Source organism: Limanda limanda, chromosome 6 (genome assembly GCF_963576545.1).
Source record: "Limanda limanda chromosome 6, fLimLim1.1, whole genome shotgun sequence".
Classification (NCBI taxonomy): domain Eukaryota; kingdom Metazoa; phylum Chordata; class Actinopteri; order Pleuronectiformes; family Pleuronectidae; genus Limanda; species Limanda limanda.
The window spans coordinates 10,316,591-10,341,702 of NC_083641.1; the positions used below are offsets into that span (position 1 = coordinate 10,316,591).

General features: G+C 40.3%; 1 protein-coding gene across 1 annotated transcript in view; it reads right to left on the bottom strand.

Moving 5' to 3' along the window:
- myo18ab (myosin XVIIIA b) overlaps positions 1-25,112 on the bottom strand; it is a 118,207-nt gene that overhangs the window by 35,795 nt on the left and 57,300 nt on the right. The window contains exons 21-29 of the mRNA XM_061072925.1: positions 19,233-19,298; positions 15,350-15,478; positions 5,689-5,832; positions 5,265-5,354; positions 4,876-4,995; positions 1,781-1,892; positions 1,135-1,262; positions 754-908; positions 263-386 (exon numbers count right to left, since the gene is read on the bottom strand). Coding sequence (XP_060928908.1) covers positions 263-386; positions 754-908; positions 1,135-1,262; positions 1,781-1,892; positions 4,876-4,995; positions 5,265-5,354; positions 5,689-5,832; positions 15,350-15,478; positions 19,233-19,298 — 1,068 coding nt within the window. The remainder of the gene's footprint in view (positions 1-262; positions 387-753; positions 909-1,134; positions 1,263-1,780; positions 1,893-4,875; positions 4,996-5,264; positions 5,355-5,688; positions 5,833-15,349; positions 15,479-19,232; positions 19,299-25,112) is intronic.

Sequence of the window (25,112 nt, forward strand, 5' to 3'; positions counted from 1 at the left end):
TATTATAAGATGAGCATCTGAATGAGAGAGCAACGTTATAGTTTCTAGTCAGAGCGACTATAAAGTGTGTTCACACCTTATAGGATGTAAAAATACAGGCATTATTTCTGGACCCCTGAGTGTTAAAAATCTAGTTGTGGTATCACATGAGGTTTCACCAGGCATGAAAATAGACAGAGGAAAATCCCTACCTCAAAATATCTAAGTTTCTTTATCTTAGTTTGGTTACACAAGCCAGACACACACAGGCACAGACACAGACCTCCAGTTGCTGTCGGAGGCTGAACGCGTCTCCTGCCAACAAGTCTTTTTCTCGGGCCAGTTTCTCCCTCAGGGTCTTCTCCCTCTGCACCTCCTCCTGGGCTCCACTCAGCTCGCTGTCAAACCTGCACACAAACAGATATCCATGGTCCCTGGCTGCGCTGAATAACGCTGTCTAAACACGCTAATGATAAACAACTAATGCCAATCTGAAAAGAGATGATTTGAGAAAGAGAATTCAAAAGTGAGAAAAAGCTGTGTGTCAACATAGCACATTAGCCAACATACAGCAACGTGCAGCTAAAGAGCATGTCCCTTGACAAACACGCACGCACACACACAGTTGAGCAGTACAACAAATGACCTCCAGTCTTGTCTTTACCATTATTGTTACTATAGCAACACAGCTGGACCCCGCTCAGTACGTGGGAATACATCTAACAAAGCATTACAATTGTGTGCAGTCACATATGATTGTGTGTGTGCACTGACTTTCTCTGCTTCTTCTCCAGGTCGTGGTTGCGGCTCTGCTGGCCCTCCAGGTGCAGTTTGGTGTCCTGCAGTTCAGACGTCAGTCGCTGGGTCTTTTTCTTCAGCTGCTGGACGTTTCGCTGGGACTCCTCGTTGTCAGCCTGCATGTCGCTGATCTGCACAATCGCACAGACGCACACAAAAATAAATGAAGGGGATCTTGGAGCTGTGAAAGTCTGAACACAGTCAGGCCAATAAATGTAATAAGATGTTGATGAAAATACATGATTTCTACATCAGATAAAAAGAAAAAGTGGCATTGTTGTCAGTAGTTTGGAGTTGTGATAGGATGATTGAATAATACATTTAAAATAGAAGTTGTGTATCAGTGTATCCACACACCCTCCTCTCCAGCTGCCGCTTGTTCTGCTGCTCCACCTCCAGCTTGTCGTCAAACTCCTGCTGCAGTCGCTTCTTGGTGAACTCAATCTCTCTGATGGCTCGCTCATACTTCAACCTCCATTCTCCTCCTGTCACATCAGCATGTTCACAGTCTGCTTTAGCTTCCTTTGGTTCATATCTCAATATGATTGATTGCAATAATCAAGCATTTTCAACACAGAACATTTTTTTGTAAAAATATTTCGGTAAGAGATGATGATCGATTCGTACTAATCTGAGTTGTAACTTACTCTAAAGTCTACATTATACGATATCAGCATAATTTGCTGCTTAGTCAGTACAAAGGAAGGGAGAAGTAGATCTTCAGAATTATGGCTCAGGATATGTACCCAGGGTGCAATTTGTGAAAAATAAACGTTTCTAAAGTGATTTATACATCAAAATAACTCACAATCCACAGTGGGCCTATGTTAACTACAAATCCTATTATTTCTTGCTGCTTTTAAAGTGCCATTTAACAAAAAAATAAACATTATATTCAAAATAACAGTTAGGCACTGAATCTGCAGGAATATTTAAATACATTTATAATAAACTAATCAACAGAGAGGATATATAGACCAGAGAAAGGATGTGTGTGTCTGACCTGTGTCATCATCATCCATCTCTCCGTTGAGTTCAGAAGCCCTGATGAGTCGAGCCTCCATCACCTCCATCTCCATCGACTCCATCTGTTTCGTCATGCTGTCAAACTTGGTCTGATGGAAGAGAAGAAGAAGCGGTTTCAATTACAATGTCAACACATTTGTTTATAACAAGAAATGTTCAAGTTTTCATGCTTTGGACCCCAAACAGATACACATTCATCCTAATCTGGACCAGAGTAATTCAAAGGGGAGCACAGAGGAAATCAGGGCTAATGGGGAAAACTAAGATTTCAGTCAGTCCCATCATGAATGATTATTGTGGCCTAGAGCAGTTACAGGTCTTAGTCTGATGACAGGGACTTGTAAAAGTTCTTCTAAGTTTGATTTGAAAGAAACAGTTGAACACTAGTAATAATATAATTACAAGTCAACTATAAAAAATTGTTATGATAGTCAAGTCATTTAGGCAAGTTTAGGAAAGGTTAAACAATTGTATTGCATATCAGGCCTTCAAAGGGCTTGAATTTTTAAACATTTGAATTGTATGTTCTTTGCTCAGTCTCTGAAGTCCCACTTACCTTTTGCAGACTCCCTTGTGTTGTATTTTACACTGATTAAATTTAAATGTTTGCCCATTACTCTACACTCAAGCCATGATGACAAATTGTTATAAATCAAAAACTCACATCTCACATTCACAAACATGTCCAGACCCTGAAACTTTGTCTCAGGGTCTACTTTTTTCCTTGTGCACTCAGGGTCCTTTAAATATCATTTGGCAAACTCCAAGCAGGCTACGATAAACTCTAGACTCAAACGTGGCTTCTCTCAAACAACTCTGCCATAAAGGCCTGATTGATGGAGTACTGCTGAGATAGTTATCCTTCCAGCAGATTCTCACTCCTCTGAAGAAATCTTCTTAAGCTCTGTTAAGAGTGACTGTTGGGTTCACTTCCGTCAGTGAAGAGGATGGCTGATCTTTTTTCTTTCTTTTTTTGAGCTTTTCTTTGCAAGTTTGTCCTTAAAACAAAATAAATCTCACAATATTAGGCCTTGGTTGGCCTGAAGGGGTAGATAGCTTGCCAGCTTTATCCACCCTGAGTTGATCCAAGTTCAGTTTGTCAGTGAGTAACCTCCTAACGTTTTCTTGAGATCTTTTTATCATTAGTAGATTCCTTGACGCAATCACTGGTGATATTACTTTGGCTTGAAGAGCAGTCAAGACAGTTGAATGTACCTGCAGTCAAAATGTGACAGGTTTGAATCGTTTCCATCTCAGACTTGACTCTTGATTTAAATTCCATATGTTATCCCTATTTTGTGAGAGGTTTTATAAACATCAAAGTCTTTTTTGAGTCTTCTAGAAACTTTTCTTTAAATAAAGGACTTATTTTGTCATTTCACACTAGTTTTGTTAAAGTCCTATGCTGATCCAATAACCATGTTCTGCTATGTTTTTGAACATGCAGACAGGGCAGCTGGCAGCTGTAGACCTGTGGTGCAAAACGATGATGATCCAAACACCATACACTGTGATGGCCACATCCAATGTGGTATCAAAGACACAACAACCTATGTCCCAGCATTAATAGGAATGCAAATAAACAAAACACAGGTCCATTTCAGTTCAGAATGTCCATCTGTGTTAAATACCCAGATGGCCCTGTTGTGCCTCTCTCTTAGACAAACAGAGGAAAAGGACTAATCGATCACTCAATTCTATAAGACAGGCCACTGGCAGGCTGCCCAAGCGTATGACTATTCAAGCAGTCAGTGGAAGAATCTATTCCAATGCCCTCAAAATGAAAAAAGTGAAAAAATCATGTCAAAGATGTCAAATAGGGAACTAAATGGAACAAGAGAGTATGGGGAGGATAGTGGTGGAGAAATGGCCTGACAATATGATTCCAAAATTACAGCTGAGACAAGAATGCCATGTAAAACAGGGAAAAGATTGGAAACAGGCTATGTCCATGTATTCATTTTTTGTTAGATTGTGTATGATTTTGTTCATACTCATCTCATCACTAAATTTACATGTCAGGTATAAACCCCATTGGAAGAGTGAATGGTTGCTGTAATCATTTATCTTCTACATAATGGTTTTGAAGTGACCCCTTAATAGAGTGACTACATTGTAAAAGATGGGGGGAACCAACTTGTCCATACATTGTTTAAGTTCAGCTGACGCTTATGAAAGCTTCATCAGTTGTACAAATTATGTGGACATCTTTCTTTTGGCAGCTGTATGTAATTTTATTGTGGGTCTATTTTCATCCAGCTCCTGCTATCTCACAATCAGCACGGAAACACAAGCCAGGAAAAGCATGAAGGGGAAAATAATTCAATATCTCCATGACCGTTATGTCCTTTTGCTTCCTCTCATATTAGAAATGAACTGCTTTTGCTTCCTGCCATGATGGCAGCTGTATTAATATCTTCTAATTGTTTTGGGTCCTCTGACACCTTGACTGACGCTGCCAAAGTTTGTCTGTCTTTGTCTGTTGACAAAAAATGCAATGCGAGCACTGCACCTCACAATAACACACACTTCTTAGGAATGAAAACATACAAGTCCTTTGGTTGAAGTTTCAATATGTTTAATAATATTAACCTAATTTGGTGACAGGATTACAAAGTTTGCTTTTAGTAGGGCACTTTAAATGGAGCCGCATTTATTCCCCATAAATATTGGGGGAAAAAATTATATCAGTTCGGAAAAAAGCAGTAATTACAGAGTTCACATATTATATTGTTTATGTTGTTTAAAACTGTAACAGAGGTGTGGCCAGTTTCGGTCATATCTGTACAGGTTCTGTTATCAAACTCAAGTCCTCTGTCTTAATGCCCGATACAGTCAAGCTAACACATCACACCAGTTTGGCAACTTGAGTGTTGATTTCCTTCTGAGGGTCTGTGGATGTGATTGCAAGGAAAACTAGATTGAAATGCCCCTTGGCAAAACTGAAACTCCACCATGCACCAGGCGAGGTGTGTGTGTGTGTGTGTGTGTGTGTGTGTGTGTGTGCGTGTGTGTGTGTGTGTGTGTGTGTGTGTGTGTGTGTGTGTGTGTGTGTGTGTGTTGCGTCTCTACCTGCAGGTCCTTCGTGTCCCTCTCCAGACGCAGTCTCTCAGAAGTTTCAGTCTCCAGCAGCTGGGAGGCAGACTCCCCGGTGTTCCGCTCATCAGCCAGCTCTGACGACATCTCTGTGATCTGATGCAACACACACACACACGCACAAATGCAGAAAGTACATTTTATTAGTATAGATTTGAAAATGTTATATTTATTTTCATTTGTTTGTAGCAAATGTTGCTTGTACATGGTCCCTTTTAAAGACATTAAATAAAATTAAATAATGACATATTTCTATTCAATGCATTTTTTGGGGAATCTTTACTTTACTCTCAGAATTCAAACATTATTCTCGGGCATGAGATAAATGATCTTTTGTCTACACTTCTGTGTGCTCCTGTGTTTACCCGGCTCTCAAGGCGGTCACTGTTGAGTCTCAGCTCATTCCTCTCTTTCTCCACCTTCTCCAGCTTCTGCTTCAGCTGCTGGATCTCTTCCTGAGGGTGAACACACACAAACAGTACAGCCCGGCATGCATGTTTGTCAGGGCACAGCAGATAAAGTGAGCCAATCAACACATAAGGTAATTGTATACATAAGGGTATTGTAGAGGTGTACTTATGGGTGTTGCCTATCTTACCGTTACCTCTGAAATCTCTCTCACATATGTGTGTGTGTGCATTGATTTGTTTTACAACCTTCGTGGCCCACTATACTTGTAGGGACCAAAATGGGTGGGCATTGTGATTGTTAAAGGTAGGGTAAGGAGAAAGGAAATATATAATGTCAATGATGTGTTGCGTGTGTGTTTGTGTGTGTGTGAATACGTACGTCTTTCCCGCGGATCTGTTCCTCAGTGAGCTGCACCTCTATCAGAGGTCTGACGGTAGTGAAGAGCTTCCACCAAGGCCAGAATTTCACACCACGATTCTTCTTTATGTTCTTCTGGATGCAGCGGATGGCCAAATACTGGATCTGTCAACACAAACACAGACACATGCACCAAAATATTAGGCAGAGGAAGAACACAGAATTGAAAACTGGGTGAGTGACTGTTATTAAACCAACATAGCTAGTTTATCCAAGTGATGATGTGTCTATAGAAGTGATATTAATGATAGTGATATCAGACACTGACGGAATATTTGTTATTTGACTTCGCCTCAAATGAGAAAATGTGATTCAGGTCAATAAGTAAACTAAATTAATATTGAAAAAGAAAGTGTCATAGTGACATATTGTGAAACGAGATTTGTAATGTCCTTTGAGAAGTGTCTGAAGTATTGTGCCTTCATCCATCTCACAAATTTAGGGTGGATACACAAGCTCCACAACACAAATGAACAGTCTTTCTTTCAAAGCTCTTAGTTTCCAGCTCCCTCTCCACCACGTCAGCATGGTGCACAGCCTGCACTGCACAGACGACAATAAGACACTGAGCCACAGCTGTTTGCCGTGAAAGAAGGGAATTATCCCAATGTGGTGTAACGGCAGTAAATTGGCTGGGACTAATGAGAAATGTTTTGCAGCAATCTTTAATATTCTCCATTAGTCAAGTCACTGTGAGCATGTCCAAAGAATGCACCTTAACCTTCATGTCTTTTTAATGAAAAAGAATGTACAATTTCTACAGTGTTGTATAGTGAGGTCCAGGGTATGAGCGCTCCACAGATGTGCAGGTGTAGACTCATACAATTATTGTATATCCTCCCTGTTATAAACCATGAATCCACAAGCAAAAGTAATACCAAATGGGTATTCTGCAGGGACATAAACAAGGAAGCATAACTTTAGATGGCCAGACTGTTGAAGTCCAGATGACAGACTGTGGTGGGACTTTTTCTTTAAACCCATTAGTGGAGCGTAATGGTGTCCTTAAATCACCACCAAGAAAGGCATAAGGACAAGTGAAAGCAGCTTCTCAGACCACAATGTATTGGCTGACTTTGTACATGGCAGAGAAATTAATTATTTAATACAGGTTTTTTTCAAACCACTGTTCCCGACTCTGATAAGTAAGTGGAGGTAAGTGGATTTATTGTAGACACCTTTTTACATTTACATTTTGAATATCTTTGCTTGTTATATTTATAAGCGAGTTGACAGCCCGACCTCACTGTTTGTCCAGGTCTATATGCTGCTCCACCAAAATAAGAGCAAATATCATGTCTCAATTTACTTAAAAATGAGTGACGCCCAATAACATGAACAAAGAGAGGATGCCTCAGCATTCACCAGCTCTTTATGATCAAACAGGAATCAAATTCATCAGTTGTATCCTTCACTTTTGCATCTATGCACTTGAGGTTTGAATGATGGTTGTTTGTCAGACAGGCTGTTCATGTTTCAAGCACAAATCAAACTATCAATGATACGCTGGCAGCATGTAGAACAGGTATTAAGAGACATTTTCTCTAACTGCAGGTAATCTGGAAAGCCATTCATAACACACAACAGGGACAGATTGCGCTCTACAGTAAAGCCTAGCATGACTGGGAAATCCTGATTGTAGAAATCAGCAACAGTTCAACAGGATTTTTTTTCCCCCAAAAAAACTTGTATCTGAAAGAGTTCCGTGTCCGTTTCCAGGTTTAGTTGATTAGGAATGACACGGTTATCAGAGCTGGATAAGGACGGGAGAAGGTCTGTGCCACAGCAGTGTGGCAGGGCTTAAGGACCAATCAGGAGCCTTGAAGAGCAGCTGCTTCTGGCCCATTTCACTCTAATTGTCATCCGAACACTTAAAAAATGTTCATGTTTGATTCCCACCCTCGTCCTGCCCGGACAAAAACATTCTCCCTTCAAGTTACCACTCAGCAAAACATGGCAACTCAAGAAAGACTTTAATCTAATTTTAGGTTGGTTCAGTCTCATTTTCCCCCCTTGCTAAATAATCTTGTCAAAAAGCAGTTGTAATTATAATATTCAACTATTTTTCAGCGACATCTAACAAAAGAAGAGTTTTGTCCGGCTGTCATAGGTTTGGAGGCCAGTTGTACAATGAGGTGAGATAGAAATAGTACTACATATATTCTCAGCAGGACAGTCCGAAACCTATTTCTGCTGCTCCTTAAGAAAAATGACGTATGTTTTGTACATCCAGCACCTGGTGTCTGGCACACCATCCTGAAAGATTATTGCCATTCTCTCAGTGAGTGTATTTACATTCCTGAAAAATCCAGGTTATTCAGGTAATTGGGGAACATGTTGCTATGCAGTGTGGTAACCTGGTTACTGGTTTCTGTCTTAGGGAAACTAGTTAATTAGACTCAATGTTGAATGGCTTTCGGTGGAATCCCCAATGCTCCTCCACTCTCAACTGTTCCCCCATGAGAACAAAGAGAGAGAGAGAGAGAGAGGAGAGAGAGACTGCAGGGCCTCAAAGCAGCCGGCAGATCTCTTTCTATTTTTCTATTCCCGCATGGCGAGGCACAGTCTCTCTTTCTCCGAGCTTTACTTCCTTTCTCCACTTTTTTCATTCTCCTTATCATTTATTTCCTGGAGTGCTTTGAGCACTGCTCCCCCTGGCAGGAGGGGGGGGGGGGACTTGGAAAGGAACGGGGGTGGTTCCCTAGAGCAGGCAAAAAGACTAGATGGAGGAACAAACTAATTGAATTTGTGTTGTGGTGATAAAAAGATGGCCCAAGCTTATTTAAAACAACCTCTCTATATGGACGTGTATTTCCACAAAAGTAAGAGTCAGCACAAAACAAATTAAAACTTTAATCTTTAAGTCCAGTAACTGTTTAACAAATTAAAGATGGAATCTTTAAGTCCAGTTACTGTTTATAAAAATGGACCACACATCTTTACTTCCACAGTATAAATTTAAGCCAAATCCCCGACCTATGAGCTTTATCTTGCACTGGTCATTTCAGAGCCTTCGCAATAGTGATCGTGGAGCCAGAGCATTGCATTCCAACAAATACATCTACCAAACCTATTAATCATCATCAAGGTGCTTTCAGAAATTGTGTGTCCGGAAAATTCACCTCAACCGGGTGGCATGACGACTTTCTAACACACACTGCATGCAAAAAGAAAACAAATATCTTAGAATGTAAAAAGATATGCCATACATTGCTGAAGCGGATGCCAAATTGGAAACAATGAGATTCGAAAGCTTTGTTGATAAGGGCCAATACCTAGGTTAGGTTAGGTTAGGTTAGGTTAGGTTAGGTTAGGTTAGGTTAGGTTAGGTTAGGTTAGGTTAGGTTAGTTTATTGGTCTCCACCAGGGAGAAATTTGTCGTGAAGACAGGGAACATGTTGCATACATAAAAACACATACAGTACAAAAAGAACATCAAGTTAAAAGTCTGGTGGAGTAAACAGACCACTGGACAATCCTGCACATGCAGCAAGCCGACGTGAACGCATTCACATGCTTCCACACCGCTACTCTAACTGTAATCATAAATATACATTCATATCAGCATCACATAACCTCAAGCATACATTAATCCGTTCACTCACATACAGTATGTCCATAGTTTGACTCATAATACATTCATTTCCATATACACATAGCCTATGTTCGTATACATATACAGAAACATTGCAATCATTTCCTGCTGTTGAGAAGTTTGGTTGATACAGGCACAAAGGAATGTTTGTATCGATTGTGCCTGCACAAGGGAAGCCTATATCTCCTTCCAGAGTTCAGGAGAGTATATTCACTATTCAGCACATGAGAACTATCTGTTAAAATGGCATTTGCCTGTCTGATCGTCGCCTGCTCAAAAAGGTCCTGTGGATTTAGGGGGGGTGTTATTCCCATAATCTTGCCAGCAGTTTTGACAAGGCTTGAGATTTCAGCTCTAGATTTAACAGATAGGTTACCAAACCAGCTGGTGATACCATAGCGGAGTATTGACTCAATTGCTGCTCTATAAAAAATTAGCATAATATTTTTGCAAACTCCAAATACTCTGAGCCTACGTAGGAAATGGAGACGTTGGTGAATTTTGGCACAGACATTGGCCACCTGTGTGCCCCATCTCAAATCGCTGTCAACATGGACACCAAGGTACCTTGGTGTCCATGTCCACACCAACAATACCTGTGTTGATGTGCTTTAAACAAAAACATCAGATTTCAACAGAAGGATTTTTTTATTATGTCCCATCTCCTGCATGCTCCACCAAGGCGCCACTCTTCACCTGAACACTTCAGACATTATCCTGTTGTTGTGAACGCATCTGACGTTGATTAGCTCTGGAGAATTGCTGCTTTCGTCATATTTAAAAAGAAAAGTTCATGTCTGAAAACAGCTTTAGTTCAATCCAGAGCTCATCTGCGAACTTGTAGGGAGTGGGGTTTATAACCTATACTGCAGGTAGTAAGCATTTGGGTTTCCCTTTTGGAAGCTATCATATCATCCATCTTTATATACCAACGTTTTATAAATCCAAATGTGACAAACCCTCACCCTATCAACAACAGGGTAGATTCATAAAGATCAACTTTGAAGAAGAAGTCCTGATTTGGCAAATAGTCAAGAAAGTGCAATTATCAGCTGATGTTTTGGTAGAGCATTTCAGAATATAAATTTCCAGACATTACAGACAATATCTGGCATACAGAAATATTAGGATGAACGTATATTTATTGGTCAAATGAAAAAACATGATGAGATACACAGGGACATTTCTTGAATGCAGATATACTAAGATGGCTCTATTCTTACGGTATGTCTGCACTAGACAACCAATGCTACACTGGATTGGACATTTCCAATAAAACACACTGGGGAATTCAGAGGACACTGATATTTGATCTAAGTGATGTCTAATTTGTCCCACCACAGTTCCAAACATTGCTCAATCACACAAATTGTATCTAAAATGCCAGGACTGACCAAACGCTACAGGGGCGTGATGGACAATTGGTGTCATTAGCTTACGGTAAGTAAACGCCCATAATATCCATGCCAGTTCCCTCCATAGCTTTGTGTATTTACCAGAAACACATACAGTACATCTACCAAATCAGTTAACACACTGTCATCCATTTCACAGGGTCTTTAAATAACCCATGTGATGTTAAAGTGATGTCATCTTGCTTTTCTCAAATAAGTTAACAGATGAGACATATTGTTCTAACAACCTTAGCTACTAGTTGCTTTCAGTGGTAACAGAGAAATAAACCAAATTCCAAGTGACATCAATTACAAGAGATTACTATTTACCCCAAGAGATGAGGCTCAGACGGAGTCCTGCAGGGGAAACCTAGTAGTTAACTGTAACACAAATGCCCTTGAAAAGTAATTTTAGTTGGCAGGCCTGAGCCCAGTGTGGCAAGAAAGAACTAAGTGAAATGATAATGAGAGCAGGACAGGGACCTAAAGCGTATGCATGTGTGCAAGCACGCACACACACACTCACAAGGACTCTGTCCTGAATGAACCGAGTATTCACGACAGAAAACTTCCGCAAGTGACATCAAAACTTCTGTAAAGTTACACACACAAAGAAAGTCAACAGATCCCCACTGGCATCTTTAAGAGGCAGTCAGTGCACGGCAGCTGTGTTTTCCACTTGTCAGGTTCACTCTGGTGAAAACCCACAAGCACACACAAACACACAGGCACAGAGGCACACAAACAGAGTGTGTAGAAAGAAAAAAATTGCAAAGTCGTCTACAAGGGTAACTTGTAAAGCATCCAAAAAGCTCATTTGGCTACAATGTAAATGCCTCTCTTTGGGGTTTGAAATCATTTTCATTTCACTGTGAACCATCCAATAAAGCTTAAATACCACGATGGTCTTTAGTAAACACATCAACAATGACAAAAAGCATGTGCCCACCACCAGGGATCAGTGAAGGTAGGCCCACATCCTGCATCACAAAGTGCTAACCTTGATTTTAAATCAGAACCCAGTGAGGGATTACGTCCTTGTCGTTGCACTAGTGACTCCTGCTGGTCAGTCCAGATGGCTGTGCAAAACAGAATGGGACTCTTAAAGGGATAGTTCACAGAAAAATTAAAATTCACTCATTATCCACTCAGAACTATGCAGAGGGAGCTGGTTTCAAGTCAAATATGAATGTCATGCCTTGCAGGCACTTGGATGACACCACACCAGCTGTGTGGAGGCATGTTGTGTTTTGGACTCCATGAGTGTTTTGTTGAGTCAAACACTTCACCTACCCCTCCATTGGCATAGTGGTGAGTGGATAATGATTGAATTAAGTTTTTCGGTGAACTTTCCCGTTAAGCACATCTATGCTCAATGTTAGATAGGTAGTCAGTAACGGACTGAACCTTTGGTCGGTACTCTCTCTTGTCCTTCATTTCGACCATAATTGTGTACATCTTCTGAAAGCCTAGGGATACAGTTTAAACAGATGAAACAGGGCAGTACCACCAGAATTTGCCGGGGGCAGTGTAGTCAATCAGTCAAGCAAGACGACCGCAGGCCACGACAGAGACATTTTCGCAATGGAGAAGAGACTTTGTGAGTTGGTCACAAACTACAGGGACGAAATCCAGAGGTACTTGATCAAAACCTCCTCCACTATTCCCATGTTGGATGTTGTCAGAAACTGTCGACTCTGCGCTACGTAGATGCGTTGCTGAACAAAAATGCCAATGTGTGACGAATAGGCAGTAGGGATGGGGGAAAAAATCGATTCAGCTATCGCGATTCTTGTGAATGACGATTTTAAATCGATATGCTGCCTCCCAAATTTTTTTTTTTTTTTTAAAACATATTTATTGGTTTATACGGGGGGGGGGGGGTATATTGGGGGAGCAACATCACCCCAGAGCATGTTGACCAGCTCTTGTTTTTGCACAAGAATCTAAACATACCCAAGCACTAGCTTTGCATCGGCTACATGCAAACAGCAATAGCCTACTTCTTGTTTATTTCAAAGTTTATATTTTAAGTAAACTTTTATTCATTCTATTTAATTTACCTTTTATTTATTGTTTAAAAGTAGCCTAAGTGGCATACATTTCTTAATCTGTCAGTTTGTGTGCAGTTGACAGGGGCTATACAATAATAGGGCACATTTTTATTTATTTTCTCTATTGGCTGCCCGGCAGTCATTAAGTTAATGTTAATATTTGAAATAAAACTGGTAAAGCTGTAAGTGAATTTGACTGTGTTGTATTTGAAGGAATGATTCAACATTTTTCCATGGTCCAGTATTTAAAAAAAAAAAAAATAACCAAAAGAAATCCCAGGAAATCGTAATATCGAATCCCAATACTTACAGAATCGCAATACCCACAGAAATCGCAATACATATCGTATTGCCACCTAAGTATCGTGATAGTATCGTATCGGGAGGTCCCTGCCGATTCCCGTCCCTAATAGGCAGTGATGGTTACATCATTTGAAAAGGATGCATCTCTTTTAGAACGTTAAGGTAGCATAATTGAGCCTTTAAAATATAGCATGAACTTGATGCATGCTAGGCCTTAGGAATCAGAAGAGATGTTGACTAGTCATTGTCAAAGCTTGGAAATGACCCCAGCAAAAGTAGCCAGATCGTGTAATTAAATGTCCCCTCTGTAGATTTCATCTAAATAGAATGTTGTTGCAAATGCTTTCTTGTCACACTTTGGGTCAAATTAACCAAACTTGTCGCATAAGCAAAAGGTTGTGTGCCCTAATAAGTCCCTGGTTTTTGGCAGACAGTTTGAAAACCCTTTTTGGAGCCAGCTGTCCTGCACACACAGCATGTTTAAGATCTATCTACCCACAGATTTTCAGAAATGTTCAGGTCGGGGGGGGGGGGGGGGGGGGGGACTGGACAGCTCCAGCTTGTATTCCATATTGTAGTTAGTATTGTATATATTGCAATTAGGTCATGGTGGATTCTGCGGTATTCCCTTATATAATTGTCCAGCCCTTTTTCAGTTTCACTTTCTTTGCTGACTGCAGGGCATTTTGAATCCAGAATCCATTCTTCCTGCTGTTCAATGTTTTCCTGTGCCAAACACATTTTTACTTTCATCAAATGTTGCTTCATTTACACCCTGATTGGCATTAATATCTTAACACACCTTGGGTAATGTTGGCCTAAGAACTCAATCTTAACTTCATCAGATGTTGACAATTGCGATGAGGTAAAGTTTCTTTCTGATGATTCTTCCATTGAGAACAAAGTGCACCACCACACCTGTGTCAGATCCACCCTCCTGCAGGTCCTTAGCTACATTTTTGGGTGATTTCCACATTTGCTTTGACCTCTACAGTTCCCCTTGACATTTCAGACAGAGGGAAATTTCAAGCTGGAAGAGCTTTCATGTCTTTTTATAGCCACCCCCTACTTTTTAGGAATCAATTGGTCTATCAGTCAGTTGCCTGGAGGTGTCTCGTGTTGCAGTGTGTTTCCACGAGGTATGAATTATCAGCTCTGGAATTTTTGTCAGCTGACAAATTTTAATGACTGTTCCTGACCTGCCCCACACATCCAAATGTGTCACTTAAGGCTGTATGAGTTAATTAAGTTCTTAATGAGCAAAAGGGGCAAACTCTTGCATATGCAAAATCTCTTTTCAGATTTCCCCCCTAAGTTCATGGAATAAAAGTTAATTAACAGTTGAAAAATGGTAATATTTCAGTGTATGCCTGCTGCAGGAGTATTATTTTTTCTTTGAATACTTAGTATGAAATTTGCCAAGGGGTGCGCAAGTGTTTGCACACAACTGCACAGATGCAGTAAAGAAGACACAGGGTGGTGAACTGCCTCTCGAGAGAAGCAGCAGACTGGCAGCTCTCCGTCCATTCATTCAGGCCTGCTGTGGCAGATTGACAGCTGATCACTGGGGAGCTGAGATCTGAAGCTCAGATTTTATGTGATTCTAAAGCAGGTAGGAGAACCTGGGGGCAGGTGGAGGTGACAAGGAAATGAGGAAGTAGCAGAAGTTCATCTCAGAGGAAATCTTTTTACTACTGCCAGCTTTGTGCTCTCTTAGGATTTATCTGGTATTTTCCTAAGGCCATTCATAGATAAGTATTCCCTAACAGTTAATTAAGAACATTAAGTCCAAATGCCACAACAGCTGCAACTCTGTCTTATTACAGCATTACAGAGATATCATGGGACAATGAATACTGTTAATTACCTTATCTATGTAGTGGGGATAGCCAATAAGGGCTGTTTTAATGTTTTGAATAGTTTATGAGGCAGCATCACAAATTAGACACAAAAGTTACACAAAAAATGACAAACACAGTCTTGAATAGACATTGCTTTAGTGAACACAAGTTTTATAAAGCCCATTGTTGTTTTTTGTGTAGATTGAGGTTGTGTTCAGTACTGTGTGTCTGTGTATCTGATGTTTCCCACAATATTCATACATGTACCACCACATAACACACTTTTCCTAATGATTGAAATTGGTTCGATTGTCATAAAAGTATTTTTAATATGCAGGAACAGTGAGGTTGCTATAATATACAAGGAAAGACAGAAACCGAAATACCCTTCAGATGAGTTGATGGGATCCTACCCACTGAGTGCTACAGTCTTACCTTCCTCTTCTTGAAGGCCTGTCTGGCCAAGTATCCCCTGCAGGCAGCCTGGAACAGAGAGATGTTCCTCCTGGTCTTAACGTCCCGCTGCTCCTCCAGCTTGGATAGAATCCCTGCTCTGAAGAAGACCTGCAGGAGAAGAAGACAGGTTCAGATAACATGCAACTGAAAAACACTTGTCAGTAAGGTAAAACATCTTCTGTTTAGCTAAACAAAGACCTAACTGTACCATGCATCACATCTTGAGGACTTATGTCAAACTTGCTAGGGTTTAGGAGGATTTTAAACCTGCCTGAAATCCTTGAAAGAGTAAATATTTTAAAACATCTCCAAAGCTCCATGCCAAAATGATCAGGTTATACAACTTCCATTTTTGGTGTTGTCAATTTAAAAATCATGCTTAACCTGGAATTGTTGTGGATCAGCTTCATATCCTGCGCCGCATGCTCATACAATGACTCCCACACAAGTCAACTTTTTCTCTTAAAACTACTTTCCACCTCACCATCTATGCTGCCAATTTCCCACATCTCTAAAATGTCCTCAGCATGGCTCAGAGTTTCAGCACAGGTGGGCGCAAGTTGGTTTTTATAAATCACAACTTTTGTGTGGGTTGGTGTCAAGCACCTCTTTCAGGCCCTGTTTTGTGAGGCAGCTTTATATTTAAGTCCCGTCTAAAAGGTTTTGCTGTCTTTCATCTCCTTTGCTGATGATTTGGGCAGCAGTGCTAGTTCCTGAATACCAATGAGGAACAATTTCATGTGGAGATGGGCTGACACCGAGCCCCCTGTAAAAACCTACGTCATTATACCTCCAACCCCTTCTACATAATTTGTGTCTGGAGACAGACACCTCAGCTCCTCAGCCCCTGAATTAGCTGGCAGCTCTAGATTCATTAAGCAGAGTTTGTGGATGCTTTGTCCTTCAGAGGATGTGAGTGTTCCTTACTCTGACTCTTAATTTTTAACTGGCAGAGCGAAGGAGGAAGTATGACTTGGAATACGGCCTGGAACTAAGATTGTTTAAGTTTAAATGTCATGTGGACCTTGTGACTTCACCTCTATACAAAAATTATTTATTGTTCAGTAACTATTTACCTAGCCTGTAAGTGTTTTGAGAACCAGACTTTCACTTAGACCTTCCAAATATTAGGTATTTCAAATGCACAAACTGGAAATTAAGTGGGATCAGTCAGATCACGTAGTTGTTTGAGGCTATACTAGGCTCAGAGCTGAATTTACCAGTTCTGAATCTATTTATCAAACAGTTCAAAATAAGGTGTGCAAACCTCAACAAAACCCCACCATGTTGTTGAAAAAAGGGTTTTGCTGGTCAGGGAGTCCACCAGTGTTATTGTTTTTAGAGGTACTTCTGCCATAGCCTTGGTGGCTAACATTAAAGGGCGTTTGGTAAATCAGTTAAGTGGTCCACTAACAATGCTGTTGTTAAAAACACTGGATGAAGAAGAACACAACATCAGGAAGTGAAGTGAGCCTGGCTCTGCTCTGAGCATTTCTACTATTAATGTTTTTCCAGAGAGGAAGCTGATGCTGCCATGTTGGAACTGCAAAATAAAGCAATTACTGTTCATGATTTGTTGAATTAGTCTAAACCTTGAAAAGTTTGAATGAGAAGCAATCTTGAACCTCATCCACTCCATGTTTTATCACATTTATGTCCAGGACAACAGGAATTCACTAGGTAATGAAAAAGGACAGGGTAGCTTTTTTTTTTTTTACCTGTAGGAAAAAGGAAAATTTCAAATGATACCCTGGCCTAGTAATGATGCGTAAGATGTTCTGTTGAATAAAATGTATAATGACTAAGCTATAAACAGTACACTTATATCTATTATTTCCCTTTCTCAACCAGTATGATTCCACCAGCAGAAATACATTCTCATCCCATGGGAAATACTGCCATGGGCAGATGATGTCAAGCTGGCCTGGGAGGAGAGGACACATCTGAGCTGAACTGCTGTGCTCCTTGGAGACTCATTTGTCATTGCAGGGACGGTTTAAATGATTCCAGGCAGAGAGCCACATACAAGTTGGCAGCGAAGCACAGGGACATTTTGGCAGAGAGAGGTGGTGCACATTTCATATGTTATGGGTGACACTTTAATGTTGGCTGATAATCACCCCGACAATAAAACAAAGGTATAACAACAACAGAAAGGGTTGGTTGTTCCAATGTCATGTATTCAGCTCGAGGTTTTCCGAAAAATGTAACTGCTGCTTCAACATGCAGTTTCTGAGCTCATTGCCACACCTGTTGTAGTTATACCTTGAGTCCAAGCTAGATACTAAGATTAAGGAGTACAACAAATAAAGCTTTGTTTGCACTATGAAACAACAGAATTTGCCTCTTGTAATCTTTTCTTTTCTGGAAAATGCATGGGATGGGTTTGAGGCAGCAAGAGATTTGATCGGAGCTAAGGTTTCACTGTGTCTGAAATTGACAGTTCCTCCTTGATCCCTATTTGCAGTGAAAAGTAAATTGAGTACAAATGGGAATTTTAGCCAACAGGTGTGCACAAATCATTGTAAAGATCATCCACAGTGTTGCACTATTCTTGAAAGAGAAGTTATTGTTGGTCTGTTAACACAACATAAGACAATACACATCAAACATCACCAATAACAGCAGAGAACGAGAAAGTTCTGACTTGAAACTTAATCTGAGCTTGGGAAAGCAGCGGACCTATTTTAGTGTGCCACACCAGCACATAGACAAGGTTAAACTCCCTACGTGCCAGGAAAACTTCTCATAATGACAGCTTAAGGCGCAGTGTTCTATATTCCACAGACATTCACAGATCTAATTAACACAGCCATCAGCCTGTCTTTTTCCAGGTGATTAGCTGAGGTTTTCTTCCTTGATCTCAATAGTTGGAGTTTGGCAGTGTCTGTCTGCTGCTTGGCAGGGGTCGCAGACACAGAGAGCCACAAAGATCAGCCCCTGCCCATAAATTGAGAAAGATCAAAAAGAAATCGCACCAGGACCACTGAAGGTGAGGAGGGAAGTGTGAAGAGTTGTCACTGCGTAGGAACAAAACAACATTGATTTCTTGACACCCGCAACGCCTTCTGCTTGAAAGGTAGCTGAAAGGAACATTTTTTAATTATCTGTGGAACTGAGAGTGTCACTGAGTGAAAAGACAACGGGGCTTGAAGGCGTGACGTTCCTTGAAGGGAACAGGGAAAAGACGCGACAGCCAAAGACTCTCTCCTCAGGATGAGCTGCCAAAGCTGACATGATGTGAAGTTTGGAGCGTTTTATGTCAGTTTTCAGAGTTTCCTGCAATGAACTGGCGACTGTCTCAGAGTCATAACATCAGAACAACAAGTTGTGTTTTCTGTGTTTTAACATTGAGTAGGAATCAGTACATCACTGCTACAAAAATGTGTCATACTCACCACTGCGGCTGTCTTTTGTTATTATCCATTGTCAGTTTGTAATCCAGTATTAACTCACTGCTTCCTGCTCTGCCTACAAATTAAAGGCTTACCCCACCACGAACGTGAGATGTTGTTTTCTTTAAGCCACTGGAAGGCATTCAATTATATGTTGTATTTATTCACTTATTGTTTCATAACTGCTTTGCTGTTAATTGAGCGTAGTTAATCTACTATCAAATTAACTGAATCATTTCACATTAAAAGGCTGCAAGGAAAGAAAGAATCTTAACATGGAACATAAATATAAACAAAGCAAGCACGATTGGAATAAATCCTCTAATCTCTGCCTGTTTGATCTCAAGGCTGCGGTCTGTAGTGGAGGTTGGTGAAGGTGTGGTCATGATTTGATTTACGATATTGTGGTAACAGCCCTTGTGTGTATAACAGTGTGATGCATGTGTTGTGTATGTGACTCCACTCACCCTGCTCAGCCCCATGTGGTAGCTGCTCTTCTCAAGCTCCAAGGACTCCAGCAACTCCTGCACTGCCTGGAAACCAGCAAAACAAACATTCAGTCGACAGATAAACAAAAACAAGCCCGGTTTGTTCTGGGCCCTCGGACTTCTGCATGATCACATAGCCTGGTTGCCCAAAGGACGATAGCTTGGTGCCATAGCAACAAATACCATTCTCGATGAGCACCAGCTAACACACACACACACACACACACACACACTTTCCCTCGAACCGCCTCGAGGAAGCTGGAAGCACAAAACAAGTCATACAGAGAAGCTTCTCAGGTCCCTTCTCTCTTAGGATTCGCCCGATGTGTCAACCAAACCTTTAGAAGACAAATCGCACACTGCTCAGTCGTGCAGTGGAACTCTGAGCTTTTCGAGGCTGATACTGGCATTAGTGACGGAGAATTTCAATATCTGGTAGTCAGTGACAATATTTATATTATTTGCCAAAAAGAGGGAAAAGATGAATCCTCAAATCCCTTAGTTACTTTATTCCACATGAGGAAAGTGTTGAATTTCTAATTTTGCAGCAGTAGCAAGTCTGAAATGTGAAGTTTGTCTTACGGCCATGAGATATTCAAATTTGAATAGTTGGTGACACAAAGCAAATGTGTTTATCTATTTCAGGTCCATTCATATTAATGAGCACCGACCACTGAAGTCTAAGCTGTTGTTGTCTTCTGTATCACAACTAGTTTGTAAACGCACCTTTATTAAGAAATTTAGTATACTCCATCTGCTTAAAAAGTCAGTAACTTTATAGAAAGTAGTATTAGGGCCACTTAAAGGAAAAACAAACTTTAAGTGGAGAGAATAAAGCAATAACATTATGAGAATAAAGTTGTAATATTATGAGAAAAAAAGTCAGTTTAATGACAAATAATCATGAAAAAAACATGTTTAGGACATAAGAAGCACTTTCCACTCTCTGGATCCTTCTCTCCCTTTCATTTCCGATGATGTAATATTAAGACTTAAATCCTTTATTTGCATGATTTAATTACTATATTTTAATAAATGCATGACTTGATTCCCCTCTAATTGGCCCTAATAATATATTGTAGATTACAAAAATGGGCTATGGAGTTTGAATAAATGTATTCTACAAAAGGCAATCTCTAATTGCTTTATTGGAGATGAAGGATTCTATGGTTAAAAGTCGGAATATCTTGGTCACTGGTTTTAATTGCCTCCTGTAAATTGGTTGTGACAAATCTCCGAAAAGCTGGGGGTCATATTGAGATATCTCTTTAATCTGGCTGCTGATATCAGGGCTACATCACGCTGTATTAAGAGGAACTGACACAACTGGGTTGTTCGCAACAGAAATACTGAGAAAGAAAATAGGTCACAGCACAGACACTTAACAAGTAACAGTGGGTAAATCATAGTGTACATAATGAAATGAATAACTGGAACATAATGTTAATGTTTATCAGGAACAACTGCACCTTTCAAAATATGTGTTGTCAAATGGCTTATGTTGTCTTTACACTTCCTCTTTTTCTGAAGATCAATTCTTTCAAATTGTTCCTCCAATTACACCCCCTCTCGTCTTTTCTTTCTTTACTTTCTTTCTTTGCCACCAATTGGCCGTGAACTTGTTTTCACTTATCTGCCTAATTAATCCACTTTCATCACCTCTGTTGACAGTCCGTAGATAGTCCTTTCATATTCCACATTAAATTGACATACACAAATAGGCAGCCAATCAGATTTGTCTTTACAGGAAAAAAAACATTCTCTATATTTATGAGGAGAAATTCTTGCACAGCCTTAATGTGGAGATGCTTTGCCTGTACCAGCCCCCACCTCCCACTCATAAGAGCTAATCGCGCCCTCTGTGCAAAGCTGCTATATACTGCCTGAACAGAATGTGGAGAAGACATTAATCACATGCTCGGGGATGTTCCTAAACTGTTCTGATGCATGTACAAAAGGAATGGGAAGATAATGAGACAAGGAAGTACGTGGCAAGAGACGAGAGAGTGTGTGGGGGGGGTGGAGAGAGAGAGATAGAGAGAGAGCAGGAAAGAAAGAGCTCTTCTCGGTGCTGGTAATTAATCAGTACAGTAGCCGTATGCTGCCAGCCTGCACAATCATAATTAATTACACACAAGAGCGCACTTGGAGCAGGATGAGGACGGTGGAGAGAGGAGAGCAGGAGGAGAGGTGAAATGAAGTGATTCTGTTCACACCGAGGGATTCCAACGTGGGGGACTAAAAGTGATATACTGAATATCCAGATGTTATAGCTTCAATATTTAACCAATTATTACCCCCATCAAGCTTATTTTGTAAGCAAGAGTACACCGAAACAACTGGTGGAAATATGTGGTTAGGGCCAGGATTGTTTTTGTTGCTTTCTTGAACATTGCGACATTGGGTGTCTTTCAACATTTTCTTTGGGAATAATTAATAGATCTAGATGAAAGAAAATCAATCAAATTTGGGGAACTGATGTCTTTGAGTGCTGCTTGATTCAATTTAATGGGACTGGAAGAGGTTTGTGCTCCACTCTATTTTTGATAAGTAAATATTTTATTTTAGGAGGCACTTACACCTGCAGAAATTTGGAGTGATCAACACTGGCACAGCAAAGGGAACCGTATTCTGACCTTACTCCCCACAATGCAGTTCAGTTGCATGCCTTTATCCGACCCTGCCTGCATGCTTTCTGTTTGTCACTCAGGTTTTCCTTTTAAATATTTTTTTTAGATTGAGACTCTGATGATGTCATCAGGGTCGTTCTTCACAGAACCCCTCGACAGCCATAGATAACATCATTTAATTTAATTCAACTGAAATTATAAATTTAGTTCCATATCCATAGATTCATCATTAACCTCAACAATACAACTGTCATAAGTGAAGCTCATTATGTTTCAAACACTTAATGAGTTATTAAAAAAAAATTGTATTCATGACTCCAGCATGTTAAAGGAATAGGCCCAGTCTATGACACAATATTTAATGATTATTCAAAACTGCCATTAACAAATTACAGATAACCATTGAGAAATATTCTGTTTTCCTCAAACTGTGTGGACAAATTATTTGTTTTCAAACAGCTTTGTTTCAGAAAGCGTTTCTATATAAGGATTTGAATGAGGCTTTAAGGATATCTTATCCATCTCTAACCCTTTGAGATTGAAGCATCTCACCCCTTTAGTCCGCTGTTTGTAACAAACAGTAAAGATCCTGTACTAGTACCTGCTCATTTAAAAAATAAACATTTGACTTCTTTCAGGCTCTGACCAGCGTGACCGAACATGCTCACAGGAGAGCAACAAAATAAAAAAAGTCACATAACTCGAAGCAGCTCAGTCGATGTCCTACAAAGCCACACAATGTTGTGGGAAATGGATTTTCCTCCGGAGAAACTGGTCTAATGTGTGGCTGCGCTTCCCAAGCTTGTTAGCAAAGAAAAGGTGGCCAGGGATGAACTTTTCTCTGCAACACATTCTCCGAGAAGTTTTGCTGTAGCACTCATCTCAAACTTTTCATTACATGTACTAGCTGGGGGGGAGAATATGAAGCAATACTTTCTATGCCTTTGAAGCTAAGTTCAATATACACAGTGTTGATAATTCACATCTGCTGGGCAAACACATCTACTGTAGTGCAGTCAGGAGAGGCAGACTCACTGTTACAGAGACTGAGGTGCTGTAGGTCATGATGTGCACCATGTACAATTGTATTTGGTTTTAAACCCGTCTGAATGTAACTTCAATCACAAGAAACAGAAAACTATCTCCAAATTATTCCAAAAACACATCAATTATACTGATCTTTTATCGACAAGGAAACCCCGTAAAAACTTCTCCCAGCCAGTGCTTTAAAGAGGACCTCAACAGATCTGTACTTGTTTTAAAATACAATTCACTGTAATCTATTTTTGCTGAAAGGGCAAAAGTGTGTGAACCCATAGGAATGACCTGGTTTTCTGGTTTGCATTAATTGGTCATAAAATGTGATAAATAAACATTTAAAGTGCTGGTGGAAAAAGTAAATGACCACATGACTGATCGAACCTCCTTTTGCATTAAAATGAACTTGAAACTAGCACTTATTTTTGCTGTGGATCAGACCTGCAACACATTCAGGAGAAATTCTGAAATGTTCCGTCTGCTGGGAATGTTTAACTGAGCTGTTTCCAGTCCAAAGCATCTTGTTTGGGTTAATGTCTGAGCTCTGACTGGACCACCTTGACATGTGCATTTTATTGTATGAGGTTATTCCGTGGTAAATTTACTTTCATGTTTAGGGTCATAGCCTTGTAAGATAACTTGAGTAAGTTAGGAATTCATGGTGGCTCCATCACTGTTGTGGTACTCAACTCCCGATTTCAGGACGACTCGTGACTCAACATGGATTTTTGTTCTTCGTAATATGCTGTAATAATGCGGCAAAAGATATTGACTGTTGCATCAACACTGTGACATTATAACATTTTATGCAAAGGCTGGAATGTGTGTTCACTATGGTTTTTTCCATCTCTATTAAGTAATCTCCATTACTTTAAGAGTTTGGTCTTTCAGTGTGAAAGCAGGACTTAATCATTTCACGTTTAGACTGTGTAATGCTTTCACTCAAAACCCTGTGGTCACGCTCAAATAGGCTCTGCATGTGCTTAGATTTGCTCAGCGAGAGCTTGCACTCAATGTTTTGTTGATTGGACAGATTTCCTGCGCTCCGGCCTCAGCTCTCCTCCTCCAGCTTACGCTGCTTCTCTGTGCGCATGTCAAAACGTCTGCTCTCGCATTTTTCTCCACTGCTCTTTCGATTGCTGTTTGAGTGCGAGTGATTGGTATTGAGTGAAAGAATTACAAAAAAGTTCTGCTGAAAGACCATGCTCTTACATAAAGAGAGGGAAATACCCCATAGTTCACCAGCTTGCAAGCAGATTCACTTTCACACCGTCACTAACAGTTAATGCTATGATGACAAAAGACGCGGCCTATGCTTCAACCAATTTCACAATAAATGTAAGCATGACGACTCTGAATCTGGAAGTGGGAAACTCACTCAGACTCTTCCTTGAAAACTCAGACTTGAACACTGGGGAAGCTAAACTTAACTCGGACTCTATCTTTAGTGCCTTGACTACAACTCTGGGCTACATCATGATGCCGTCTCTTTTGTACTCAACTTGAACAGTGCTGTGTTTTCATGTTTGCATGCAGTGCCATCAGTGCTGTGTTTTCTTCCTGAACAATTTAACCTTAGTTTCAACAATCCACAAAACATTTCCCATATGAGCTCTGTTTAGTTTCAAGGTGATCTTTGACAAACCTCACTTTGTGATGTTACTTTGGTCGGGCAGCGATAAGGGCTCCTTGCTGTTCAACAATTTGAATATGAACAGTGGTGTTAAATGGCTCCAGTGATTTGTCAGCTGTAACTCTACACTGTAAACTACCATGCAAACTTTGTAGGGAGCTTTAGTTGATACGTTTCATATTCATCATGCGCTGGCATCAGGGAGGTGCAGCAGGACAATGACACCACACATAGCGCCTGTTATAAAGAACTATCTTCACAGGTAGTTCAGGAAACACAAAGAGTCCTGCAACAGATGGTCTGGGCCCCACACAGCCCTGATCTGATCATGGAGTCAGTCTAGGATTGAATGAAGACTAAGAAGCTACAAAGGCAACAACAACAAAATGCATGCCCAAGACTACATCTGAGATTTAGAGTTTTGAAGCCCCACCAAATACTGTTTTTACTGCACTTTGTACGAAGTTAAGATACATTAGGAAACTTTTCATGGAAAAGCAGCCTCATTTAATTTTTCCTGCTTAAATATTTGCCTAGTAAAGGTCATAATAGGGTAAG